The 21,344-nt window shown below is 39.1% G+C and overlaps 2 protein-coding genes across 5 annotated transcripts; one reads left to right on the top strand and one right to left on the bottom strand.

Annotated features, from left to right (window-relative positions):
- Window positions 1-397: 397 nt before the first annotated feature.
- mrps6 (mitochondrial ribosomal protein S6) lies at window positions 398-2,524 on the bottom strand. Its single transcript, XM_084391754.1, has 2 exons — window positions 2,048-2,524; window positions 398-648 (listed from the first exon to the last, which is right to left on the bottom strand). Exon 1 carries the CDS (start codon window positions 2,404-2,406, stop codon window positions 2,050-2,052), a length of 357 nt encoding a protein of 118 aa, XP_084247880.1. The 5' UTR covers window positions 2,407-2,524; the 3' UTR covers window positions 398-648; window positions 2,048-2,049.
- A 1,612-nt stretch (window positions 2,525-4,136) lies between these two features.
- nolc1 (nucleolar and coiled-body phosphoprotein 1) lies at window positions 4,137-19,763 on the top strand. 4 transcript variants are annotated; one of them, XM_084391649.1, is made up of 14 exons: window positions 4,137-4,305; window positions 4,962-5,017; window positions 5,137-5,294; window positions 7,603-7,709; window positions 7,801-7,918; window positions 8,023-8,147; window positions 10,488-10,614; window positions 10,925-10,987; window positions 12,859-12,921; window positions 13,022-13,621; window positions 15,299-16,267; window positions 17,877-17,953; window positions 18,745-18,805; window positions 18,921-19,763. In XM_084391649.1, exons 1-13 carry the CDS (start codon window positions 4,180-4,182, stop codon window positions 18,763-18,765), a joined length of 2,610 nt encoding a protein of 869 aa, XP_084247775.1. In that variant the 5' UTR covers window positions 4,137-4,179; the 3' UTR covers window positions 18,766-18,805; window positions 18,921-19,763. The 4 variants fall into 4 exon arrangements, with proteins under 4 accessions (XP_084247775.1, XP_084247774.1, XP_084247773.1 ...); XM_084391648.1 differs by having other exon boundaries at window positions 12,856-12,921; XM_084391647.1 differs by having other exon boundaries at window positions 4,141-4,305; window positions 18,722-18,805.
- Window positions 19,764-21,344: the final 1,581 nt, after the last annotated feature.

Genomic DNA, 21,344 nt, shown 5'->3' with positions numbered 1-21,344 from the left:
AAACCACTCAACCAAAAACAAGATTTAAGAACAAAGTAGTTAGGGTTATGAACCATATGATAAGAGACTGAGAAAAAACTTTGAAAATTAACTTTGTATTGTTAATTTCAGCACCTTGTTTGATTTGCTTTTGAATCGATTAAAAACTTGTGTATGCATTAACTGGTGTGTTTTTTGTATCTTTTCTCTGCTGACCTTTTTCTTTTTTTTATACATTCTCTACAAGGAAAAGTAGAGTGGATTGTTTTGCGGCTCGCACAACAAACTCTACAGCACTTCTCACATGACTGTGTCCTGGGGATAAATCATTTACTCTATAGCTTTCCTCTACTCCACTTAAATGTAGTTCTTTATGTGTGTCCCTTTAGTGGAAGAGAATGACTGCTATAGACTGAAATAAAGAATTTTGTATCATTTATTTCTGAGCATGTAATTATTAAAGCAGATTCTGTCATACTAAAATTAAATACTCCAAAAACAATATTGATCCTGCAAAGAGATCATATGTACAGAGTTCTTTGCAGAAATACACATCACATCATTAGCTGAAGTAAATGCACCGCTCCAAAGCCATAAAAAGGCCGCTGGCTTTTACTAGCTCGTCTTGTCCGTTCACATAATCCAGCAGATGAGGTGATCTTCACAGTCCTAGGGGGAAACGACAGGAATTCACTTGTGGAACATATGATGACAGAAAAAAATGACAGAGACACTACAGCAGAAGTGTGACTGTGAACCCAAAAACACTTTGGCACAGATTTCATTGCAGATCAATCCAAGTGGAACCTGAAAAGAAACTACGCTTGACCTTTTTTTTCCAACACTAACTTAATTTTTCTTTAGCATTTTTGCAATTATAAATCAAAATGAACAATTCTTGTTTTTCATGGAATATTGCATTGCAGTATTTATTATAAATGTGACCTTGTGATCAAACTTCGCCTCCCACTTGCAGCCTCCCACGGCTGCATCCGAAATTGCATAATTCCCTAAAATGTGACCCCTGACCACAAAATCAGTCACATGGGTCTTTTTTTTTTTTGATTGAGATTTGTACATCATCTGAAATCTGGAATCTGAGGGTGCAAAAGAAATCTAAACATTGAGAAAATCTCCTTTAAAGTTGTCCGTTTATCTTCGCAATTATGCTGCATTCACTCACAAAAGTAAATGTTTTATATATTTACGGTAGGAAATTTACAAAATATCTTCACGGAACATGATCTTTACTTAATATCCTAATGATTTTTTGGCATAAAAGAAAAATCGATCATTTTGACTCATGCAATGTATTGTTGGCTACTGCCACAATTATACCCGTGCGACTTGTGACTGGTTTTGTGATCCAGGGTCACATATATTAATTGGTGAAAACAGTTTGTGACAAAAGTAGCATGTCTGAATTCACAGTACTCATGTTGAGTATAGGCAAAAAGTACCTGGATGACCTACTACTTCCAGCAAAATTCTGAAATGTGCATACAATGGACACTTTACTATCACATGAGGCCACGGGAGAGGATTTGTGAATGGAGGTGAAGCAATGCAACTGAGGCTGGTAGGTCATGTGATAATGACATGGCGAATGTAGTGAGTCCGGATTACATTCATACTACTATATAAAATGTACTTTTAGTGAAGCCTTGAAGTAATTCAAAATAAGTACCTACTTAGTATGCAATTTCGGATGCAGCATCTCTGATGACGTGTTTACCGGCGCGAGGGCGGGACAAACTGTCACTCACATAAGATCGACCAATAGCAAACCACAGCCATCCAATCAATCCCCAAAGGACAAAATCAAGTCCCGCCCTGTTTTCGCTTGTTTGTTCCGCTTCAGATAACAGGGTAGAAAAGACTATGGCAACTTGCGTTTAAACTTTTGATTTGTAGCAATGAACTCAACTCTCCTCAAGTCCACACAGGTTCAAATACTATTTAATTTTGAACAATCTATTCCTAGTTTTATATTATTTCCATATCTGAACCAATTAAGCTATCCCAATCTTTGGAGTAAAAACAGATGAGGAAAACATGAAATTCTCACATTTAACGGGATGTACTCTTTGCTTTCTCGTTCTGTAGGCCACAGCACTGCGCCTTGGAAACCTCGACGTCTTTATTTACAACAGTCGGACGCAGCACGTCAATGTCTCGTTCGAGGTGATCTAACAGCCCGCTGAGGATCTTCGGCGAGGCGTGGAAGTCCACGGAGAAGTATCCTCCGTGCGTGTGGAGACAGTTGTGTTTGGAGATGTTGTAGGGCAGCCTGCGTTCCCCGAGGTTCTCCAGACCCCGCACCACCGCGCCGCGCTCGAACAGCGTCTCCACCGTGCGCCGCAACACCGCCGCGGTCTCCGGCCTCTGCATCGCCTTCAGGATCACGGACAGCTCATAACGCGGCATCTCCCGGTGCTGTTATCTCAAAGACAAATGTCTCTCAGTGGAAATCTGTCACACAGAGCCTGCTCTGAAGTTCATGTGTGTCTTCTTCAAGGATACTGTGGAAACACATGTGGAGGTTGATGCAGTGCGCCACCTACAGCATCGGAGGATTATGCTTTCTTCTTCTTCTTCTTCTTCTTCTTGCTATTTTACGTCGGTTGGCATCCAGCTTATTGGTGCATTTCCGCCACCTTCTGATCCGGAGTGTGAATCAGAAAATAGGTTTACAGACTAGATATCAAAATAATTAAAGGGATACTCCACTTTTTTCGGAAATATGCTCATTTTACATCTCCCCCAGAGTTAAACAGATGAGTTTTACCGTTTTAGAATCCATTCAGCCGAACTCCGGGTCTGACGGTACCACTTTTAGCATAGCTTAGCACAGATCATTGATTCTGATTAGTCCAGTAGCATTTCTTTCAAAATGACCAAAGAGTTTCAATATTTTTCCTATTTAAAACTTGACTCTTCTGTAGTTAAACCGTGTACTAAGATCGACGGAAAATGAAAAGTTGCGATTTTCTAAGCCTATATGGCTAGGAACTACTCTCATTCCAGCGTAATAATCAAGGAACTGTGTGGCTGTACCATGGGTGCAGCAGGCGTAATGATATGACGCAGCGCCTGAAAATAGTCCCCAGCTCGGTAACTTCTTCCAACGTGACCGGGACTAAGTTTGTCTAACCTATTAGACCTATTTTCAGGCGCTGCGTCATATCACTACGCCTGCTGCACTCATGGTACAGCCGCACAGTTCCTTGATTATTACGCTGGAATGAGAGTAGTTCCTAGTCATATAGGCTTAGAAAATCGCAACTTTTCATTTTCCGTCGATCTTAGTACACGGTTTAACTACAGAAGAGTCAAGTTTTAAATAGGAAAAATATTGAAACTCTTTGGTCATTTTGAAAGAAATGCTACTGGACTAATCAGAATCAATGATCTGTGCTAAGCTATGCTAAAAGTGGTACCGTCAGACCCGGAGTTCGGCTGAATGGATTCTAAAACGGTAAAACTCATCTGTTTAACTCTGGGGGAGATGTAAAATGAGCATATTTCCGAAAAAAGTGGAGTATCCCTTTAACACGTGCAAGCACTATAATCCATGAATCGCGGTTTTTAAGCTTTTCACAACCCACACACAAACAACTACAAATTAATAGGCCTGGTGCTAATTATTAATGTGTGCACTACTACCCATTTATTTGACAAATTCACAAATGTGCGTGGTATAAAGTATAAACGAACTTATACTTAATATTTGTAAATAAAACAGACATCAAGTTAAAAATATTAACAAATAACAAACAACAAAACTACAAAAGGCAGACACAATCATACGAAATAACAGCATAACCTATGACAGTGGTAGAATTTCTAAAAACAAATGAAAAGACATTTAAATAATTAAAAATTATATAATAAAATAAAATAATAGTGTACACAAGGGGTGATAAGTTACAAGGCACTTAACTCATTGAAAAAAATGTCAACTATAATCGCTTTTTCATTTGAGAGGGTACAGAAGGATGGAAGCAAGCATTTTAAGTTGAGTAAAGGAGGAGGAGGTTGTGGGATTTCAAAAACCTGAATTCATGAAAGAAGAATTCAGCAAGTCCTATCTAAAAGTCGAAAATGTTATAATCGTACATTTAGTATGACGCACTCATCGTGCGCCATTTTCATCGGCTCCACGTGACGTTGAAATAGCCAATCGCGCTCCTCCTCCACATGAGTGCAGCGAAGATGGCGCAAGACGGCAAGGTGCCCAGCGATCTCTACCAGCATGTGTACTCTTTCCTCGTGGAGAATAAGTTCGCCAAAGCTGCGAAAGAGTTTATAAAGCAGTCTAAAGTGGTAAGAGCCTTTCACGTGTTTATTAGAAGCCCTCGTGCGCGCGGAGGCAGTGGTCCTGTGATGTGTCGATCGGGGCGCGTAGTTCTGTACGCGCGTGGAACTGACACGCAGTTTGTGCCGAACACGTGTTTACGAGCCGCTTTATAGGATGTGCTTTAATACATTTAATTTCTGCCGGTTGCTTTATTATTTCGACCTGTGCCATTACAGCCGTTTTTTTACGTTTACATTTTTTATCTTAGTCCAGAAGTAATTATATTCATCAGTATTCTCCTTAGATATACATTTGCAACAGGTTCAGTGTTGGACAATGTTGGAGTCAAACTATAAATGTATAACATTTTACAGACCTTACAGTAAAACATATAAAGCCTGGGATAGCTAAGTAATACATTTATATTAAGAGTAGGCCTAATACATTCATACAACATAACAGTTGACAAGAATGCAAAATTGACATGCTGCATTAATTATTCTTACAAATGTTTTATATAGCCACAGAAGTCTTAATATCTTTTAGTTTTAGAGTGTCTCTGCTGCTGCTGATCACTCCTCAAATTTTGAGTTTCTACTACTTTACATTTATACATACATGCATATAGCATTTGGGTATTTAAGTTTTATAACTTGCAATCTTATCCGTTTCCTCTCATCAGAAACCCCAGGACCAAAATGACGACAGTCTCCTGGACATCTTCAATTTCTGGGTGAAGTATGTATAAGCTATCTTGAATTGTTTGTATGGCAACTGTAGCTCACTCTTGCTCATGCCGGTAGTTTTGCTGTCTTTTCCACTGTTGGGTTGTAATCACTACAACTTCTTTCCTCAAGGTCCCCAGAAACCAAAAAGCGTAAAGCGGTCACCAGTGGCCCTGCGACTGTCAATGGCCCGTCAGCCAAGAAAGCAAAGAAAGATGCAGAGAGTTCAAGCAGTGAAGACTCCAGCAGTGAAGAGGAAGCTGCAGCACCTGCCAAGAAAGCAGTACAAGGTACATAGCTGTCACTTTATCTTTCTCATAGGGACTTAACAAGTTTCTTATTAGGATTCCACTTAATGGCCCTGTTTACACCTGGTATCGAGATGCGTTTTGGTCGATCGGATCACAAGTGGAGGATGCTAAATACAAGTGTAAAAGGGGTCTACAGTAGTAGGGTTGGGTATCTCTTCAATTTGAGCGATTCTGCTTATCGAATCCGGTTCTTGTTTCTGATTCCAGTATTTAAAAACAAAACAAAGGGCATATTCTTGAAGAATTAATATTTCTACCTTTTATTCTTGCTAATTTTAAGCAATAACCAATAAAATGGCTGAAGTGAAATGAGTCTCTTCAAATAAAGATTGTTGATTACAATATTACTCCAGTAGGTAGCAAAAATCCACTGTTACATTTTTTTTTCATTGAATCATTTATTCAAGAAAACTCGAGATTAATTCAAAAATGGTGAATCATCCACTCATTAAACAGGTTAATGAGACACTGAATTAGTTTAGAAGTGTTTTAAATAATGAATACATTTTTTATTGTTTTAAATAGACTGGAACATGTTATTCTGTGTAGATGTAATCGTGATCTCCATTTTAAACAACAAAAATGATTTTAAACCAAATAGATTCTCAGTTTATCTTGAATTATGCAGTTGGCTCGTCTGTGTGCTTTTACCTGAGTGAGAGATGCTGCTGTTGCTAATTTTAGATATATCTGGTGCGTCGTTACGGCTGGGAGACATCGACTCAAACATGTTTTCATTCCTTTAAATGAATGCAGTGTTGAAGCAAATGCTTCATCATATTTTATGTGCTTCCTCCCTTGGATGAAATGTACTTGTTGCATTTTGCTATATTCTCGTCTTTTTTTGAAAAACATAACCAAACTTTTGAACGCTTGCTGTGGTCAGTCATGGTGAATGTGACGTACAGTGCATGTGCGTAATGAAATCTGATCATTGTGGGAGCAGGTCCTGGCAGATCAATACAGCTATATTTACCGGCACCGGCCGTTCACATATCACGCCTAAAAACGCGCGGGAAGCCCGGCCGCGCCGCTGTCTCCTGCTTTCCAAAGCGCTTGCGCTCCCATGGCGGCTGTCGTTGCTATGCAACCATGAACTGTGCCTTCTGTGTTGACGAGGAAGTATCAGCAAAGTATTAATTGATTTCTAGACCTTGCATTAGCTTTACTACTAGAGATATTTTTTAGAGATGGTCAATAAAAACCCACCCTGTACAGTTATGATCAGATGTTCGGCCGAGCTTTCGATGTTGGTACGGAAAGGTTGGTTGGTTTTTGTCACATGACCTGGAATCGATAAAGCGGAATCTGAATGCGTGTGGCCGTGCGCCTTATCGAATCCCTGGTTTTTGGAAATTTGTTATTGGTTCTAAAATGGAACCGGTTCTCGATACCCAACCCTGGGTCTAAAATGTCTTGAGCTTTTCCACTTTCGACCACTTCCAGAGGTAATCGAACACTCATTCGACTGGATTGGTTTCGTGGTGTAAACGCTCGTGTTCGAAAAGCCACAAAAGATGCCTACTCTCCGCCTACTCTGACCTGATGAGTGAACATTATGGGAAACGTACTAGTAGCCAGACGGGATTTAAACTTTGTCTGCTGAAGACTCAAGTTTGGTTTGAAAATGAAAAACATACCAAGCACAGTGTTCTCTCACCATTCCTGATGTCTAGCACACACTCGCAGCGTTCGGCTGGTCTTGCGGCTGCCAGAGAGAAAAACAGCTAACACAGTGTTCTGTCTCAAGAAAAACTTCATGAACATAATGTGGGTTCCAGTATTTTTTAATTCTTGATTTCAAATTGTACTCTGTTTTTGTCTCTTAGCCTCACAAAAGGCTGCATATACTGTATCAAAAACAGTAAAAACACAGTAATATTGTGAGTTAAATATTGTTACAATTTAAAATAACTGTTTTCTATTCTATTAATTAAATTTATTCCTTTGATGCAAAGCTGAATTTTCAGCATCATTACTGCTTCAGTGTCACATGATCTTCAGAAATAATTATCCGTTGTTTTGGTGCCAAAATAACATGTAAATGTAATAACAGTTATGAGGCTTAATAGTTTTTGTGAGAGAGAGAGAGAGAATCATATTTAAAGATTATTTTATGAATAGAAAGAACATCATTTATTTGAAATTGAAATATTTGTAACATTATAAATGTCTTGACTGACACTTTCGATCAATTTAATATGTCCTTGTTGAATAAAAGTGTTAATTTCTTGGTTGTTTTTCAACACTACGTTGTACACTGATATGAAGTACTGTGTGTTTCCAGTGAAAGCTCCTGCTCCACAGAAGCCAGCAGCTGTAGCCGCTAAAGAGAGCAGCTCTGAAGACTCCAGTGACTCTGAGGATGAAGCTCCGGCTAAAACAGCAGCAAAGGTCAGGAAGTTGATGTTGTTTACATGAGCGTGTGGGATTTCTCAGCTAGAATGCCTCTTCCTGAATCTCGGCGTGTTGAATTGTCGTGCAGAAACCTGCAGCTGTGAAACCTGTTGTTCAGCCAGCGGCAGCAGCCAGAAAGAAAGACACCAGTTCCAGCAGTGAAGAGTCCGACTCTGATGAGGAGCCCGCCAAAACTCCAGCTAAAGGTGAGGTGAAGCACGAGTTCATATTCTCAATCACTACTACACTCGTGTATTACTAGCTTTACTCAGTCAGTTGCATGTTTAAAGTGATGATCTGTGTTCTCCAGGGGCCAAGGCTGTGGCAGGAACCCCTACATCGGCGTCCACTCCTGTCACTGCAGCACAGAAGAAGCAGGACAGCAGCAGCAGTGAGGACAGCTCCAGTGAATCTGAGGACGAGGCTCCAGCTAAGGTCTTTTAACATACTAACATGCAACAGAATCATGCATCAGAATTCAGTCTTTTTTTTGTTTTGTTTTTACCCAAAATTCCATGTTTTCTGTTTCCCAAAATGTTTTAATTACTTATTATTACTAAGTAAAATTTTAGATCATAGATACTATACGGTTATCTGGACCACACCACACGTAAATAATTTATCCGGGTTATCCGGACCACACGTGACCACGTGAGAAATAGGTGTGGTCCGGATAACCGTATAGTACCAGATCATATTAAATTTATGGTATGGCAAAAGTATCACATCATGATTATTTTCAGGAAAATCATGATTCATGATTTAATCATGATTCTTTTTCATGATGGTTTTACTGTTTTGCAAGTGACTGAGCATTACAGCCAAACTAATGTCTCTATTTTAAAAGCAGCCACACAAGGAAACAAAATATAAAATAAAAAAGAATGGCAGACATTTAGGCCAAATGCCATTTAGGCCAGACACATTGTCATTATTTCTTTTGCTATTAAAAGATAAGAACAAAGATACACATTAAATACACAACACAATCTACAAATAAAATAAACAGTGCTTTATTTTTTCAGCTACAGTAGGTGTATTTAACAGTAACATTTAAGAAAGAAATGAACAAATATAAAAATAAAACACTACATAGACTTCACTATATAAATTATACATTGATTCTTATTAAAGCTACCATTAAAGTTCTCAGTTAAAGGTTGTATCAGCGATTTCAGGCCCAAACATAAATGATCACATTCATCTAATCTTTCCTAACGATCCGCTCTGAGATCTGCACACAGAAACAGTTGGTTTCACCACCACTCAAAACCAAAATAAATAGTGTTCCAACCAATCACCGACAGGGGTGGTTTGCGCTCGTGCACGGCTGCCTATGACGGCTGCACGCGAAAACCTCACAACACCCACCCCCTGTCGGTGATTGGTTGGAACACTATTTATTTTGGTTTTGAGTGGTTGGTGAAACCAACTGTTTTTGTGTGCAGATCTCAGAGCCTAGGCTGCCTACAGAGACGCGTTTTTTTGACGGCATGCTTATGGGGCGGGCAGCTAGCGGATCGTTAGGAAAGATTAGATGAATGTGATCATTTATGTTTGGGCCTGAAATCGCTGATACAACCTTTAAGAGCAGTGAGTGATTTTCTGTTTTTTGTTTTGTTTTATTAACATTAAAGGGATAGTTCACCCAAAAATAAAGATTGCCGTCATTTACCCTCTCAAGTTGTTTAAAACCCAATTAAGTTTCTTTCTTCTGTTGGAAATAAAAAGAATAAGAATAAGAATAATAAGAAGAATGTAGGTAACCAAACAGTTGCTGGCCCCCATGTTTTCCTGCTATGTAAGTCAATGGGGAGCAGCTGTTTGGTTAGCCACATTCTTCAAAATATCATCTTTTGTGTTCAGCACAAGAAAGAAATTAATACAGGTTTTGAACAACATTAGAGTGAGTAAATAAGGACATAATTTTCATATTTGGGTGAACTCTCCCTTTAAGGACAAGTGGCAGCATGTTTACCATTAAGCTACTGTCTCTTTAAGACCTGCACGCATCTAATATACATGCATATGACAGCACACACTCGATTTTCTCTCAAATGACTGTTAATGTAAACCATGTGTGTATTTGACAGTATTAGCGCAATAAGACTCGAAAGATAACTTAGTTACTTAGTAACCAGGCGCTGTTTGCAGGCTTCTAGTGCCTGTGCGCTTCGGGTGTAAGCGCTCATGAAAGCTCATGTTAGAACAGCGCATCAGCACGCGGATGAAATGTTTAACCGGCAAGACTTTAAAGCATATGCAAATAATGAACTTCAGTGAATTGCAGTGTCCCGTGAGTGTAACTCTACCTCTGTGTTAACACGTGATGTGAGTGTACGTCGCGTTGTACAGTATGTTGAGACGGAGGCGCCAGAACTGCAACTGATAGAATGCACTGTAGTGATGCTACGATATTTCTTCAAAAGCAGATTGTGGAGACTTTTAATTGTCCACGATCAAAAATCGTTATATCGCACACCCCTACTTTAAAATGTAATCAAATGAGATTGGAACAGTTCCTTTTTATTTTGGCTTACATACCTGGGACTTTGTATTTAAATAGCAGTTTGTCTGAGGTTAAATATTCACGTTAGGGAATTTTATTTAAGATAAAAAGAATAAACTAGTCTTATAAACCATGAGTAATGTACTTTAGATGCTAATGCGAAAGAAACTTTCACAAATTTCAGTTCCACATTTATATGCAATTTTTGTTTTGTTTTTTGTTTTTGTTGATGATTTGAGATTGATATATTCCTTTCACTATCACAGAAAGCAGTAAAAGCAGCAGTCCCGGTCAAGACCCCTCCAGCCAAACCTGCGGCCCCTGCAGAGTCCAGCAGTGAGGAGTCATCCTCAGATGAGGAAGATGCCCCTCCTACTAAGAAAGCCAAGACTGGTATTACTGCTTTTCTTTTACATCTGTCTTAAAGGTGCACTAAAAAGGGTTTTTTTCTGGCTTATATTACCAATATTACAGTGATCTTGGACTTTACACTGAAACCTTCACCATGGGTGCAGCATTCACCAGATCATGTGATCTCAATATAACATTAAACTGCTTTTCAGGACAGTATATGACTAGAGTCTGTCATGAACATACTTCATTTGAACATTTGTTAAAAAAACCTTAGTGCACCTTTTATGAGGCAAAAATTATTTTCTGAAAAAGAGGACACCCATGTGAAATTAAGCATCTCTATTCACAGGACAATTCAGTGCCGTCCCGCCCCCTGCAGCACTGACAACTCGTGCTCCAGTCAAAGCCCCCGGTAAGAGTTTGAGGTGTCCTGTAGGGCTGCTCGATTAAGCCAAAAATCATAATCACTATTATTTCCACAGTTCTCAATACCAATTTCAATACCACAGCACAATACTAGGCAAACTAATGTAGGTAAAAAAAAAAAGGTCCTCAAATTATTGAAAATAAGTAAACCGTCAGTAATGCAATAAAACCAAAAAAGCAAATTACAAACAATAGGAAAAATACAATAGAAAACCAAGATAAAAAAAATAACAAACAGTGCTTAGTATTCAGCTAACAGCCTGCTACAGAAATTAATACGTTATCAGCAAGTATATTAGGCTGCTGTAACTTTAAGACCGAATGCACGGATCCAACATAAAATTGTTACACACCGGATATACAACTGTTTACGTTCACTTAAGACATTGACTGGGTTTACGTAAATACTCGCAAAGCCGGGCATTTTGACACATGCTTTTAATAACTCTTTTTAATATAAAGCACGTCCCATTTTACGAATATCATGTTACATGATTTTACTGATTTGCACGCTTTTAAGGAGGAAAAAGTCAGTTTCAAAGTCATTGGAAGCCGAAATCAAAACTCGCTTTTGATTAATAGGTGGTTTGCAGTCACGTGATTGTGATGACGCGCGAAATTCAGATGGAGGGCAGGAAGTGAAGAGCGGAATGGACGAGATGGCGGAAAGTCCGTACTGGACTACTTTTGACGCTATTACAAGAGAAATATACAACAAAAAAATCGAAACATATGTTGGACGTGATCCTTACGTTATGAAGAGGAGCGATTTTTCAACTGAATTGAAAGATTTTGCCTGTAACGTTACGAGTTTGTCTTCAGTTACAGGGGTAGCTTACAAACTCAAAGAAAAGAAGAAACAATTACTTTGACTTTACAAAGTTCAGAAACTGGTACGTTACACAAACATAGCCACATAAGTTAATTCACCTTTGACAAAGTGATCACTGCACACACACGCATTTTCCGACGTAGGTTTGCAAGCCATTTTTTCCCCGTTTTTCGGTCAATTTCTTGCCTTTTTCCCCCTTATGAACAACAACTTTTGGTACTCGATAAAAACTCCTCGTGGTTTCATCGATTTGAGCAACCATAAACGACGCAAAACATAGGCATTTTGAGTTTGTTATAGTGGTTCTAAATGTAGCAAATCACTTCCTGCCCTCCATCTGCATTTCGCGCCATGGCAACGCAGTGAGGTGACGTCATATGCAAACAAGCTATTGCACAGCCCTAGTGTCCTGTAGAATTTACTACAGCAATAAGTTATGAGAGGCCATGCATTACACTGATTTTTGCTCAAGGCTGTTATAATTTTTGCATTATTGATAATCTAAGTAAAGATAACCTCCAAGGATTTGGGCCTTGCATGGTTTATAAGCAACGTGACGCATTAATAAAGAATTCAACTTGTGTGCTTTCATGAATCAGCTATAAATTATATTTTGAATACAGAAAATTAGGGATGCACGATTTATAGGCCACCATATCGGTATCGGCCGATATGTTTCTTTTCATCATGCAAGCGCATGTTATCACTTTGAGAAAACCAATGAAAAACAGAGAAAATTAAAATATTTACAGATGACTACTATTTACCGAAAATAATGCTGTGTGAACCATTTGTTAGATATGGTCTGAAAAATCGTTTGACATGAGGTCTTGAAATTTGAGTCTGAAAATGTGTAGGAACCCTGTTAATCCTAAAACGACAGATCAAAAAGCATGATTTCAGCACATAAAAACAAAAAGTGGATGCATTGTACATAGGGAGCACAGGCTAATTTGCATCTGTGGTATAGGTGTAATTTCTTCAAACAAAATATAATGTCTTTTTCCCATCCTTTTTCCAAGCAGCCGCAGTTAAGACTGTGACTCCCAAAGCTACTGCTAAGAAGGACTCCAGTTCTGACAGCTCTGGTACGTCACTCTCTGCAGATTATTGCCACTAAGTCACTTTTGGGGGTTTGTTTTTTCCCCTCTGTGTCACTTGAGTGCTAATGAACTTTCTTTTTCTCAGATTCAAGCTCAGAGGATGAAGCAAAGAAGCCAGTGGTCAAAGCTGTGCCCGTGAAAGCAGCCCCACTTAAGAAGCCTCCTACAAAGGTTGCTCCTGCTCAGAAAAAGGATTCTTCAAGTTCAGATTCTTCAAGCTCAGAGGACGAAGCAGCAAAGCCAGCTGTCAAAGTCACACCTGCAAAAGCTGCATCTGCTAAATCTACACCTGCTAAAGTCAGGCAAGGTAAAGCCGTACCTGCTAAAGTCACTCCAGCTGCAGATGAATCCTCTAGCTCTGAAGACTCCGACGATGAAGAGGCCAAGAAACCAGCAGCTAAAGTTGTCCCAGTTAAACCTGCGCCAGCCAAGAAAACGCCAGCTAAAGTCACGCCTGCTGCAAAAGAATCTTCATCATCCAGTTCAGAGTCTGAGGAAGACGAGCCGGCCACAAAGCCTACTCCTGCCAAGGCAACTCCTGCTAAATCTGCAACTCCAAAGACAACTCCTGCTAAAGCTGCTCTTCAAAAGAAAACTCCTGTAAAAGCTGCTACTCCAAAGGCGACCCCTGCTAAAGCTGCACCTCAAAAGACGACTGCTAAGAAAGATGATTCCTCAAGTTCAGGTCAGTTGTCGTCATTATATCCAGTTATATTATATCCAAAATTACTTGGAAACATAGTGCACTCACATTATGTACTATATTGCAAATCTCAAGTGCTTTGTTATTTTATAAAGGAAGTCCTGCAAAACCCTTGAAAAAAGCCATATTTATGAAGAGGTACTTAAAGTGCTTGAATTATAAAATTAGTAAAAAAACAAAACAAATATAATATAATCTTTTCACACAAAATTAACGCTGCAGCCTGTCTGATATAGATATATTGAGCCATTTCATTTGGCTATGAGTGTGATGTTGCTCATTTTCCAGGTATATGATACATCTTTCTTTCTTCAGGTCAAGAAAAATCTATTTAAAAAAAGATCTTTGTCATAATGTCCTTTCAATGGTTAAGGGGATTTCCCATGATTGGGATGGCACTGGTCAATGAATTGATCTCTTTGTGAAGTGTCAGATTCAGCTTCACCCCGTTTTGCTTGTCGGTTGCGCCTTAAGGTGTCATTCAAAGTTAAAATAATAATTTCTTTGTTTACAACCTTGCTTCGTTCCAGAATGAATCAGCATTTTTTTTTAATGAATGGTCTACTAACTTGCTCTTAAAGTCTGTCCCTTGTCGCCACCTACTGGCGCAACTATATAACCTGCACTGAAGTCTTTGATAAACCCCCATCAGACCGTTTCTCAATACCAAGTACGTCAACATTATAATATAAATGATTATTTATTGAACAATAATAGTTTTAATATATATATATATATATATATATATATATATATATATATATATATATTAAGTTGTATTTTGGATACCTTATATCTAATTTGAGTAAAAAACTGAAAATCTAAAAGAATTTGGGCAAGCAAATCCTTAGATTGAAATGTAATTACTTTGTAATTATTTACAAAGAAATGCTTTACATTTTTACAAGTAAAGCCCTTTGTTTTCTTTTATCACATCTTATTAAAAAAAAAAGACCGGTATAGGAAGTTAATGCCCATTTTGCCATTATTCATTGAAAATTCTAGGGCTTTGTTAATGTTCCCATACCATTACTCTGCACAGTCATTGCATACAGGGCTTAGATTAAGCCAGGACTAGGTCTTAGTTCAATTAGGACATTTAAGTAGCTTTTATAAGCGTTCCTTAGAATAAAAAACATTACTGATGTGCATCTTGAGACAAAACAATGGCACATATTTTAAGATATATTAGTGCAAGTTGCTTTCAGTTAAAAAAGTCCAAACATGCATTTTAGTGCATGAAAAAAAAAGCAGTGCTTAAAGTCCTTGAAAATCCTGGAATGTCATCTGACAGTATCTGTACATACCCTGCATACAGTAGACTGATGTAAAGCAATATATACTATATAATAACTCTTGTTATTGCTTATATCATCGCAAAAATGTAAGCTATCGTACAGCTCCATATACTAAAATTGGATACATTATATCTAGCCACTTTTTTCTTGCATGCAGAACTCGTGTTAATTTATAGGAAATCTCAACTGCGTGTTTTGAATTTTTTTGGCATTATTTGGAATAGATCAACTAACATTTGTTTCATCATAGTTGTTCATGCAGGTTTGTAATGATGCAAGTATAAGTAAAGGGATCCAGAGAAATGGAGTAATACCATGTTCAAGATTATATTAGCTTATAGATCTGTTTTACCTCCCACAGATTCGGACAGCTCTGAAGATGAGGCACCAGCTAAACCAGCAGCCACGTCCAAGCCTTTGAGCGCTCAGAAGAAACCTGCCGCCACACCGGTATCCAAACCTGCAAAACCAACCAATAAACCAGCGGAGAGCAGCTCCGACTCGGACAGCTCTTCAGATGAAGAGGAACCTCAAAAGAAAGCCGCCGCCACACCTGTATCCAAACCTAAACCTGTGGCTACCTCAGCCAAATCTACCCCTGCAGCTAAACCCGCTGAAAGCAGTTCAGATTCAGACAGCTCATCAGACGAGGAACCACAGAAGAAAGCCGGCACCACACCGGTATCCAAACCGGCTACCCCAGCGAAACCTGCACCTAAAGCAGCCGAGAGCAGTTCTGACTCTGAGACTGACAGCTCTGATTCAGAGGACGAGACCCCGAAACCAGCAGCGGCTGCTACTGCTAAGAGCCCTGCTACTGCTAAGAGCCCTGCCTCTGCTGCTAAACCACCGGCTCCAGCCAGTAAGACCACAGCCAAGTCCAGCAGCAGTGAAGACGACAGTTCCAGCGAAGACGAGAAGAAAGTAAAGGCTACTGTGAAAACTACGCCCAAAGCAGCAGCAGCTAAACCAGTCGCGAAGCCAGTGGTGAAGCCAGCTGTGAAGAAAGCCGAGAGCAGTAGCTCAGATTCATCCGACAGCTCCGACTCTGAGACGGAAGTGAAGAAGACTCCCGCCAAGCCTGCAGTCACCAATGGGAAGGCTGCGAAACAAACCCCCACCTCTGCAGCGAAGACGCCGGTCAATAAGAAAGCAGAGTCTTCATCCTCGGATGACAGCAGTTCTGACGAAGAGGAGCCGTCTAAAACACCGGCTGTCAAAACTCCACCCGCTAAAAAAGCACAGGCTGCTAAAGCCAAAGCCAGCAGCTCTTCTGAGGACTCGTCCGAGGAAGAGGAAACCAAGACTCCGGTCCCTTCAGCTACAAACGGTATTATCAGCGCTCGATATATCTGATGCAAACGTGTGTTTGTGTTACTGGCTCTCAGGCCAGTTCTCATTACCTTTAACAGAGCGCACAAAAAAGAAATCTAAACTTTCAACAATTTCGCCTGCACCACTGAGCACTTGAAAATAAAAAAGCTAAGTCTCGAGACATTTTATAATGTATAAGTTTAGAGTTAAACTAACTTGATATGTTGTTATAAAAACATGGCACTTATGTGTGAGATGTGAGCACCATTTAGCACGTTCACAGAAGACGCATTTTTGCGATCACTCAAAAAAAAAAAAAAGGTATTTTTCCAATTCCACTGACCTTTGTCTTAAGTTAAACTTTTTAAATTGACTGTGCAAGATGTAAGTGCAACAGTTAAAGACAAACATCAATGGTAAATTTACATAGAAAAACAATGGTGGCACAGTGAAATGCAAAATGTATTTATTATTAAAATGACACTCTAAATAAGAGACAAACTCTGACTTTATTTTTGTCACAATCGAATTTGTAATGTAAAGCCTGTTTCACACGGGACGATTTAAAAATTGTCGGCCGATTTTTCCAAACCTGACAGACCCCACTCACGGGTCTAACAGTTTTGGTCGTACAGTGTGAGGTGCGCAGCCACTCGGAAAAATCAACACATCACACACGAACCGATTTGACTCCCGAGCATTCCCAGGTCAGACGGGAAATCTCGCAAAATCCCTCGAGATCAAACGTGACTTCAGAGTAAACAATCATGTCGGACGAAGAGGATGCAGTGGCGATAGTTTGTTTTTAACCGAGAAAAAAAAACGTTATCAGTTGGTCCTCCATCTCCGACGTCCACCGGACTTTCTGGTGCGCCATGCCGCCGGCTTTTTTGATTTTGTTTCCCGTTGCTTCCTCGTCACCTCGCTTTCTGATTGGCTACACGCCACAGTCCACAGGCTGCGTGCTTGTTTGTCCCCGGGGGACGACACACACGAGGAGAAATCGGGCCAAAAAAAATCCAACATGTTGGATATCCCCGATTTGAGATCGGAGCGGTCCCGACTTCCTTCCGAGCAGACAAGAGCAGTCTTAACACACCACACACGGCAGGAATATCTGATCAGATCATTTTACGATAATCGGAGCATCCTTAAGATTGTCGGAAGGGGTGAATCAGGGCTAAAATCGGCCTAATTATCCTGCCGTGTGAACCAGGCTTAAGATGACCTGCGGAGGGCGGGTGCGTTAAATGCGTTAATACTTTAAACGCATTACTTTTCCCCATAACCAATTAATTAAATGAACGTGTTAAAGCGACAGCCCTATTAAAAATGTCTTTACAGCTTTTCTGCTCTTACATAAAGAGAACACTCAAGTCATAATTGAATACAATGGTGTTTAGAGTTCGCATGTTGGTAAGCTAACAATGTGATGTTCTAAAAAACATACACAGCACAAGCACATTAGGTTTGCTCCATCTTGTGCCTGGTTAGGACACTGATGTGGAAGGACACAGTTAAAATGTCAGTGTAAAACTGTTGATATGTACGTTTTTATTGTAAATGGTTTAACCTTCATTTTAAAGCACTCACATTTGTTTTTTGTCTCTTCCTCCTGATCGCAGGCACACAGAGCAAAACAACACCCAAGAATAAAGTCACCACATCCACACCTCAGACCTTTCCCAGAACCAAACAGAAGGTAAATGCCTGTGATTTTGTGTGTGTTGATGTCGGCTCAGTGCATATTCAAACACACCCAGGGCTTGATCCCTGGAAAGATGACATTCACATAGCAGCTGCTTTCTGCAGATCAGCGGCAGCACGACGTTGCAGTGTGATGATCGTACTTTCAAAGCTTAACTAAAGTCTTAGTTTTAAACCGTTTCACGCGGCTTGCGTCAGCAGCACGTGTTTTGTCACTGCCCATATCAATGAATGAGAGCGTTCACATCAGAAGCGTGACGGTCGCCCTTCTCACGAGAAGCAGAGCGAGCGTTTTCACTTTATTTCTATAGAAGTTCAGCTTTACACGAGCCTCAACTTCCATATTAATGAACCGAAAACGCTTGCTCTGCTCTGCACCAGTGGACACGCATCATTCGTTAACATGGGCTGTTCGCGCTCCTCTGAGGCTTGCCATGTGAAACAGGCATAATGGACATGGCATCGTGGCCATTTAGGAGTAAGATCGCAATCTTTTACTGATTAATTGTGCAGCTCTAATATGATTTGAGAAGTTTAGACCAAGTCTTCAAATAGAATTACATTTTTGTCTGGTGGACAAGTTTTAAAATGGGTAAAACACACATTTTGTCAAACACATTTTTTTTAATTATTAAACTGTCTGTTAGCAGAGGTAAATTCTCCGTTCCCACTGTAGGAAGCTCCATATTGCCACGACTGTTTGGTTATGCACTTCTGCTTAAATGCATTTTCTGTTTGTTTCTCGGTTGTGTGGCTTGTAAAGGAAAGCAATGCTCCTTTCCGTAGAGTAAGAGACGAGGAAATTGAAGTGGACCCCCGACTGGCAGACAATTCATTTGACGCAAAGGTGAGATTCTAACCGTGTGAATGCATATTAGGCCATTATTTACTGTAAGGAGATTGTCCTCGTGCATGTGTAGTGCTTTGTTTCATTTGTTTGACTCTTGATTATTTACTTCAAGATGGGCTCCAACGGAGACTGGGGCCAGAAAGCCAACAATGTGCTTAAATTTACCAAGGGCAAATCTTTCCGGCATGAAAAGACAAAGAAGAAGCGTGGCAGTTACGTTGGCGGTGCCATCTCCACCTCAGTGAACTCCATAAAATTTGACAGCGAATGAATGAGATCACAATCTAAATGAACTTTGATTCCATTTGATTGAGCTCTCCCGCCTGTATCTCCCATTCGTTGCTGTATCGGCTCTAGCAAGCACTGTTCTTACCCATCTACCCATCGTTCCTGGTTCTGCCATCCATCAGCACTGAGGTGAAGATGGCAGGAATAGAGGAGCTTGGGGGAAGTGTACAGTTTCATGATCTTCTACACTCAGTCCTTCATGCAGTTAGACGTGGTGACCACATGGTGGCATCGTTTCATTAAGTTTTGCAATAGAAAGTCTTTTGCTTAGCTTATGTCAAATAATTTTGGCTTTACTGTAAATGTTTCTTGAAGTTGGTTTTGACAAATTATGAATGGTCGTTCTAACAAGTAATTGTTAATATACTAGAAATGGAGAGATTTTCTTTTTTTTTATTATGAGTCTTAAAGAAATGTCATTGTTATGGTTACGTCATGAGCCTTTCCATGTATTTTGAGCCTGGTGATCGTCTCATTTAAAGAAGCCATGTAATGACTCCGCCCACTTCTGTTCAACGGACCACTGGAAGACCGCCATCAAAATAACGAGTCATCCTCAGTCGATTTTAGTTTTGATATTTTATGGTTTCACTTCTGTTATGCAGGATTTTGTAATTTGGTCTCCCTTATAATCAGTCTTGTAACTAATAAAAAAAATTGTCTGAAACTCAACTGTCTTTTTTATCAAATGTTATCAAGTTCTGTGATGAGCTCAGCCATGTCCTGATTTGTTTGCCAAAATGTTTGCAGATAAATCCATGATAATGAAATTTTAAAGCAATATGCCATGAATGGGTAACAGAGGTGCAAATATCCGTAACTGTGTGTTTAGCCTAAAAGAAGATCGCACTCAGGGTCTAGTTAATTTGGGACCAGATATTTAATGATGAAATTGATGGGCCTGTATTGGTTTGAATTGGTCTGAAGAATTGTTTACTGAATCCATCAGAGATTTACTGAATCAACATCTGACTCTCTAATCTGTGTTAATGCTTTAACTGACGTCTGTCTGGAAATAAAGCTTAGGTTTATTTAACGTTGTCAAACAAAGATCAGCATCAATAAATGCATGTTGCATTATCTACCAGCTAGTAAAGAGACATTTATGCAAGGCTGGGTGATGTGGTCAAAAAAAGAATTCCCCCATATGATATTGAAATATTACAATATTAATTTACCATTAATGGAGAAGGAAATGCCTTCCGCATATTTGTTAGACCTTGAGAATGAATGTAAAGTTGTTTATTCAGAATTAAACTCCACAGAGTTACCTTTTAATTTAGGGCGCCATGATAATAAATAGTTTTTTCCATTTTATTCTTTTGGGATTGTTTTTTTTTATGATGTAATACAAATGTATATAAACTTTAAAAAATGTAGTCAAAATTAAGTTTTGTTGTAAATTGTTATATTTTCATTTGTTTTATTTTGTCACATTGAAGATGCGCAACAGAACTATATAATTTTAAAACGTGGGTAAGAAATATATATTGTATGATATTCCTTAGAAATAAATATATTATTACTTTGAGAAGTACATTTTAGTAAACAGTAGTTGATATATTTGTCAGAATTTCTTCAAGCTAAATCAGACTTTTATTTTGACGGGTTGTCGTGAAAATCTCTTCAGTTTCAGTGCGAATTTGACAGTAGTTTTTCTAAAATGAAACGGTGAAAAGCTCTTGAAGTGACTCAAAGCCGCTCTGGAAATGAGTTCATGTCCACATATTGAGATGCTGAAACACTATGGGAGGAAACCGTGCTGTTCGCAGAAATATTTTAATAATTGTTAGCGACATGCAAGTTACTGACTAGCTGTTGTCTTATTTATGTCTGCTGTGTGATTGCTAGATTAATCCATATTGACTAAAAATATCCAGAGCCTATCATCGTTATCGACGTACATTTTATCGCGAACTCGATATATCGATCGTTTATCGTCCAACACTACATTTACGACAACTAACTTTACTTACTAAATCTTAATATTTATCTAACAGAATTGACTTAATGAAATAGCAATGACCAAAACTTTAGAAATGTAACATTAATTTTATGTGTGAATTGTTAAACATTTGTATTTATTAGGCGAGTCACAATATATCGCAATGCAAAAATGCAACAATATGTATCGTGGATAGGTCCCCTAAAATTAAAATGTGAGAAAAAATTCAGGTTTACAGAGTTTAAGTGCCAGTACTACATTAAACTACTATACATATAATGTTGAATATAATCTATAATAATG

This window comes from Rutilus rutilus (assembly GCF_951802725.1).
Source record: "Rutilus rutilus genome assembly, chromosome: 20".
Classification (NCBI taxonomy): domain Eukaryota; kingdom Metazoa; phylum Chordata; class Actinopteri; order Cypriniformes; family Leuciscidae; genus Rutilus; species Rutilus rutilus.
Note: the sequence above shows the minus strand (reverse complement) of the source record. Positions and strands in the feature narration are given on the sequence as shown.

Excerpts from the sequence above, each read along its gene's own strand:
- mrps6 (XM_084391754.1), bottom strand. The coding sequence starts at position 2,406 with ATGCCGCGTTATGAGCTGTCCGTGATCCTGAAGGCGATGCAGAGGCCG.
- nolc1 (XM_084391646.1), top strand. The coding sequence starts at position 4,180 with ATGAGTGCAGCGAAGATGGCGCAAGACGGCAAGGTGCCCAGCGATCTC. Across the intron at positions 7,919-8,022 it reads CGCCAAAACTCCAGCTAAAG|GGGCCAAGGCTGTGGCAGGA; the intron begins GTGAGGTGAAGC and ends TGTGTTCTCCAG. Across the intron at positions 18,806-18,920 it reads ACAATTCATTTGACGCAAAG|ATGGGCTCCAACGGAGACTG; the intron begins GTGAGATTCTAA and ends ATTTACTTCAAG.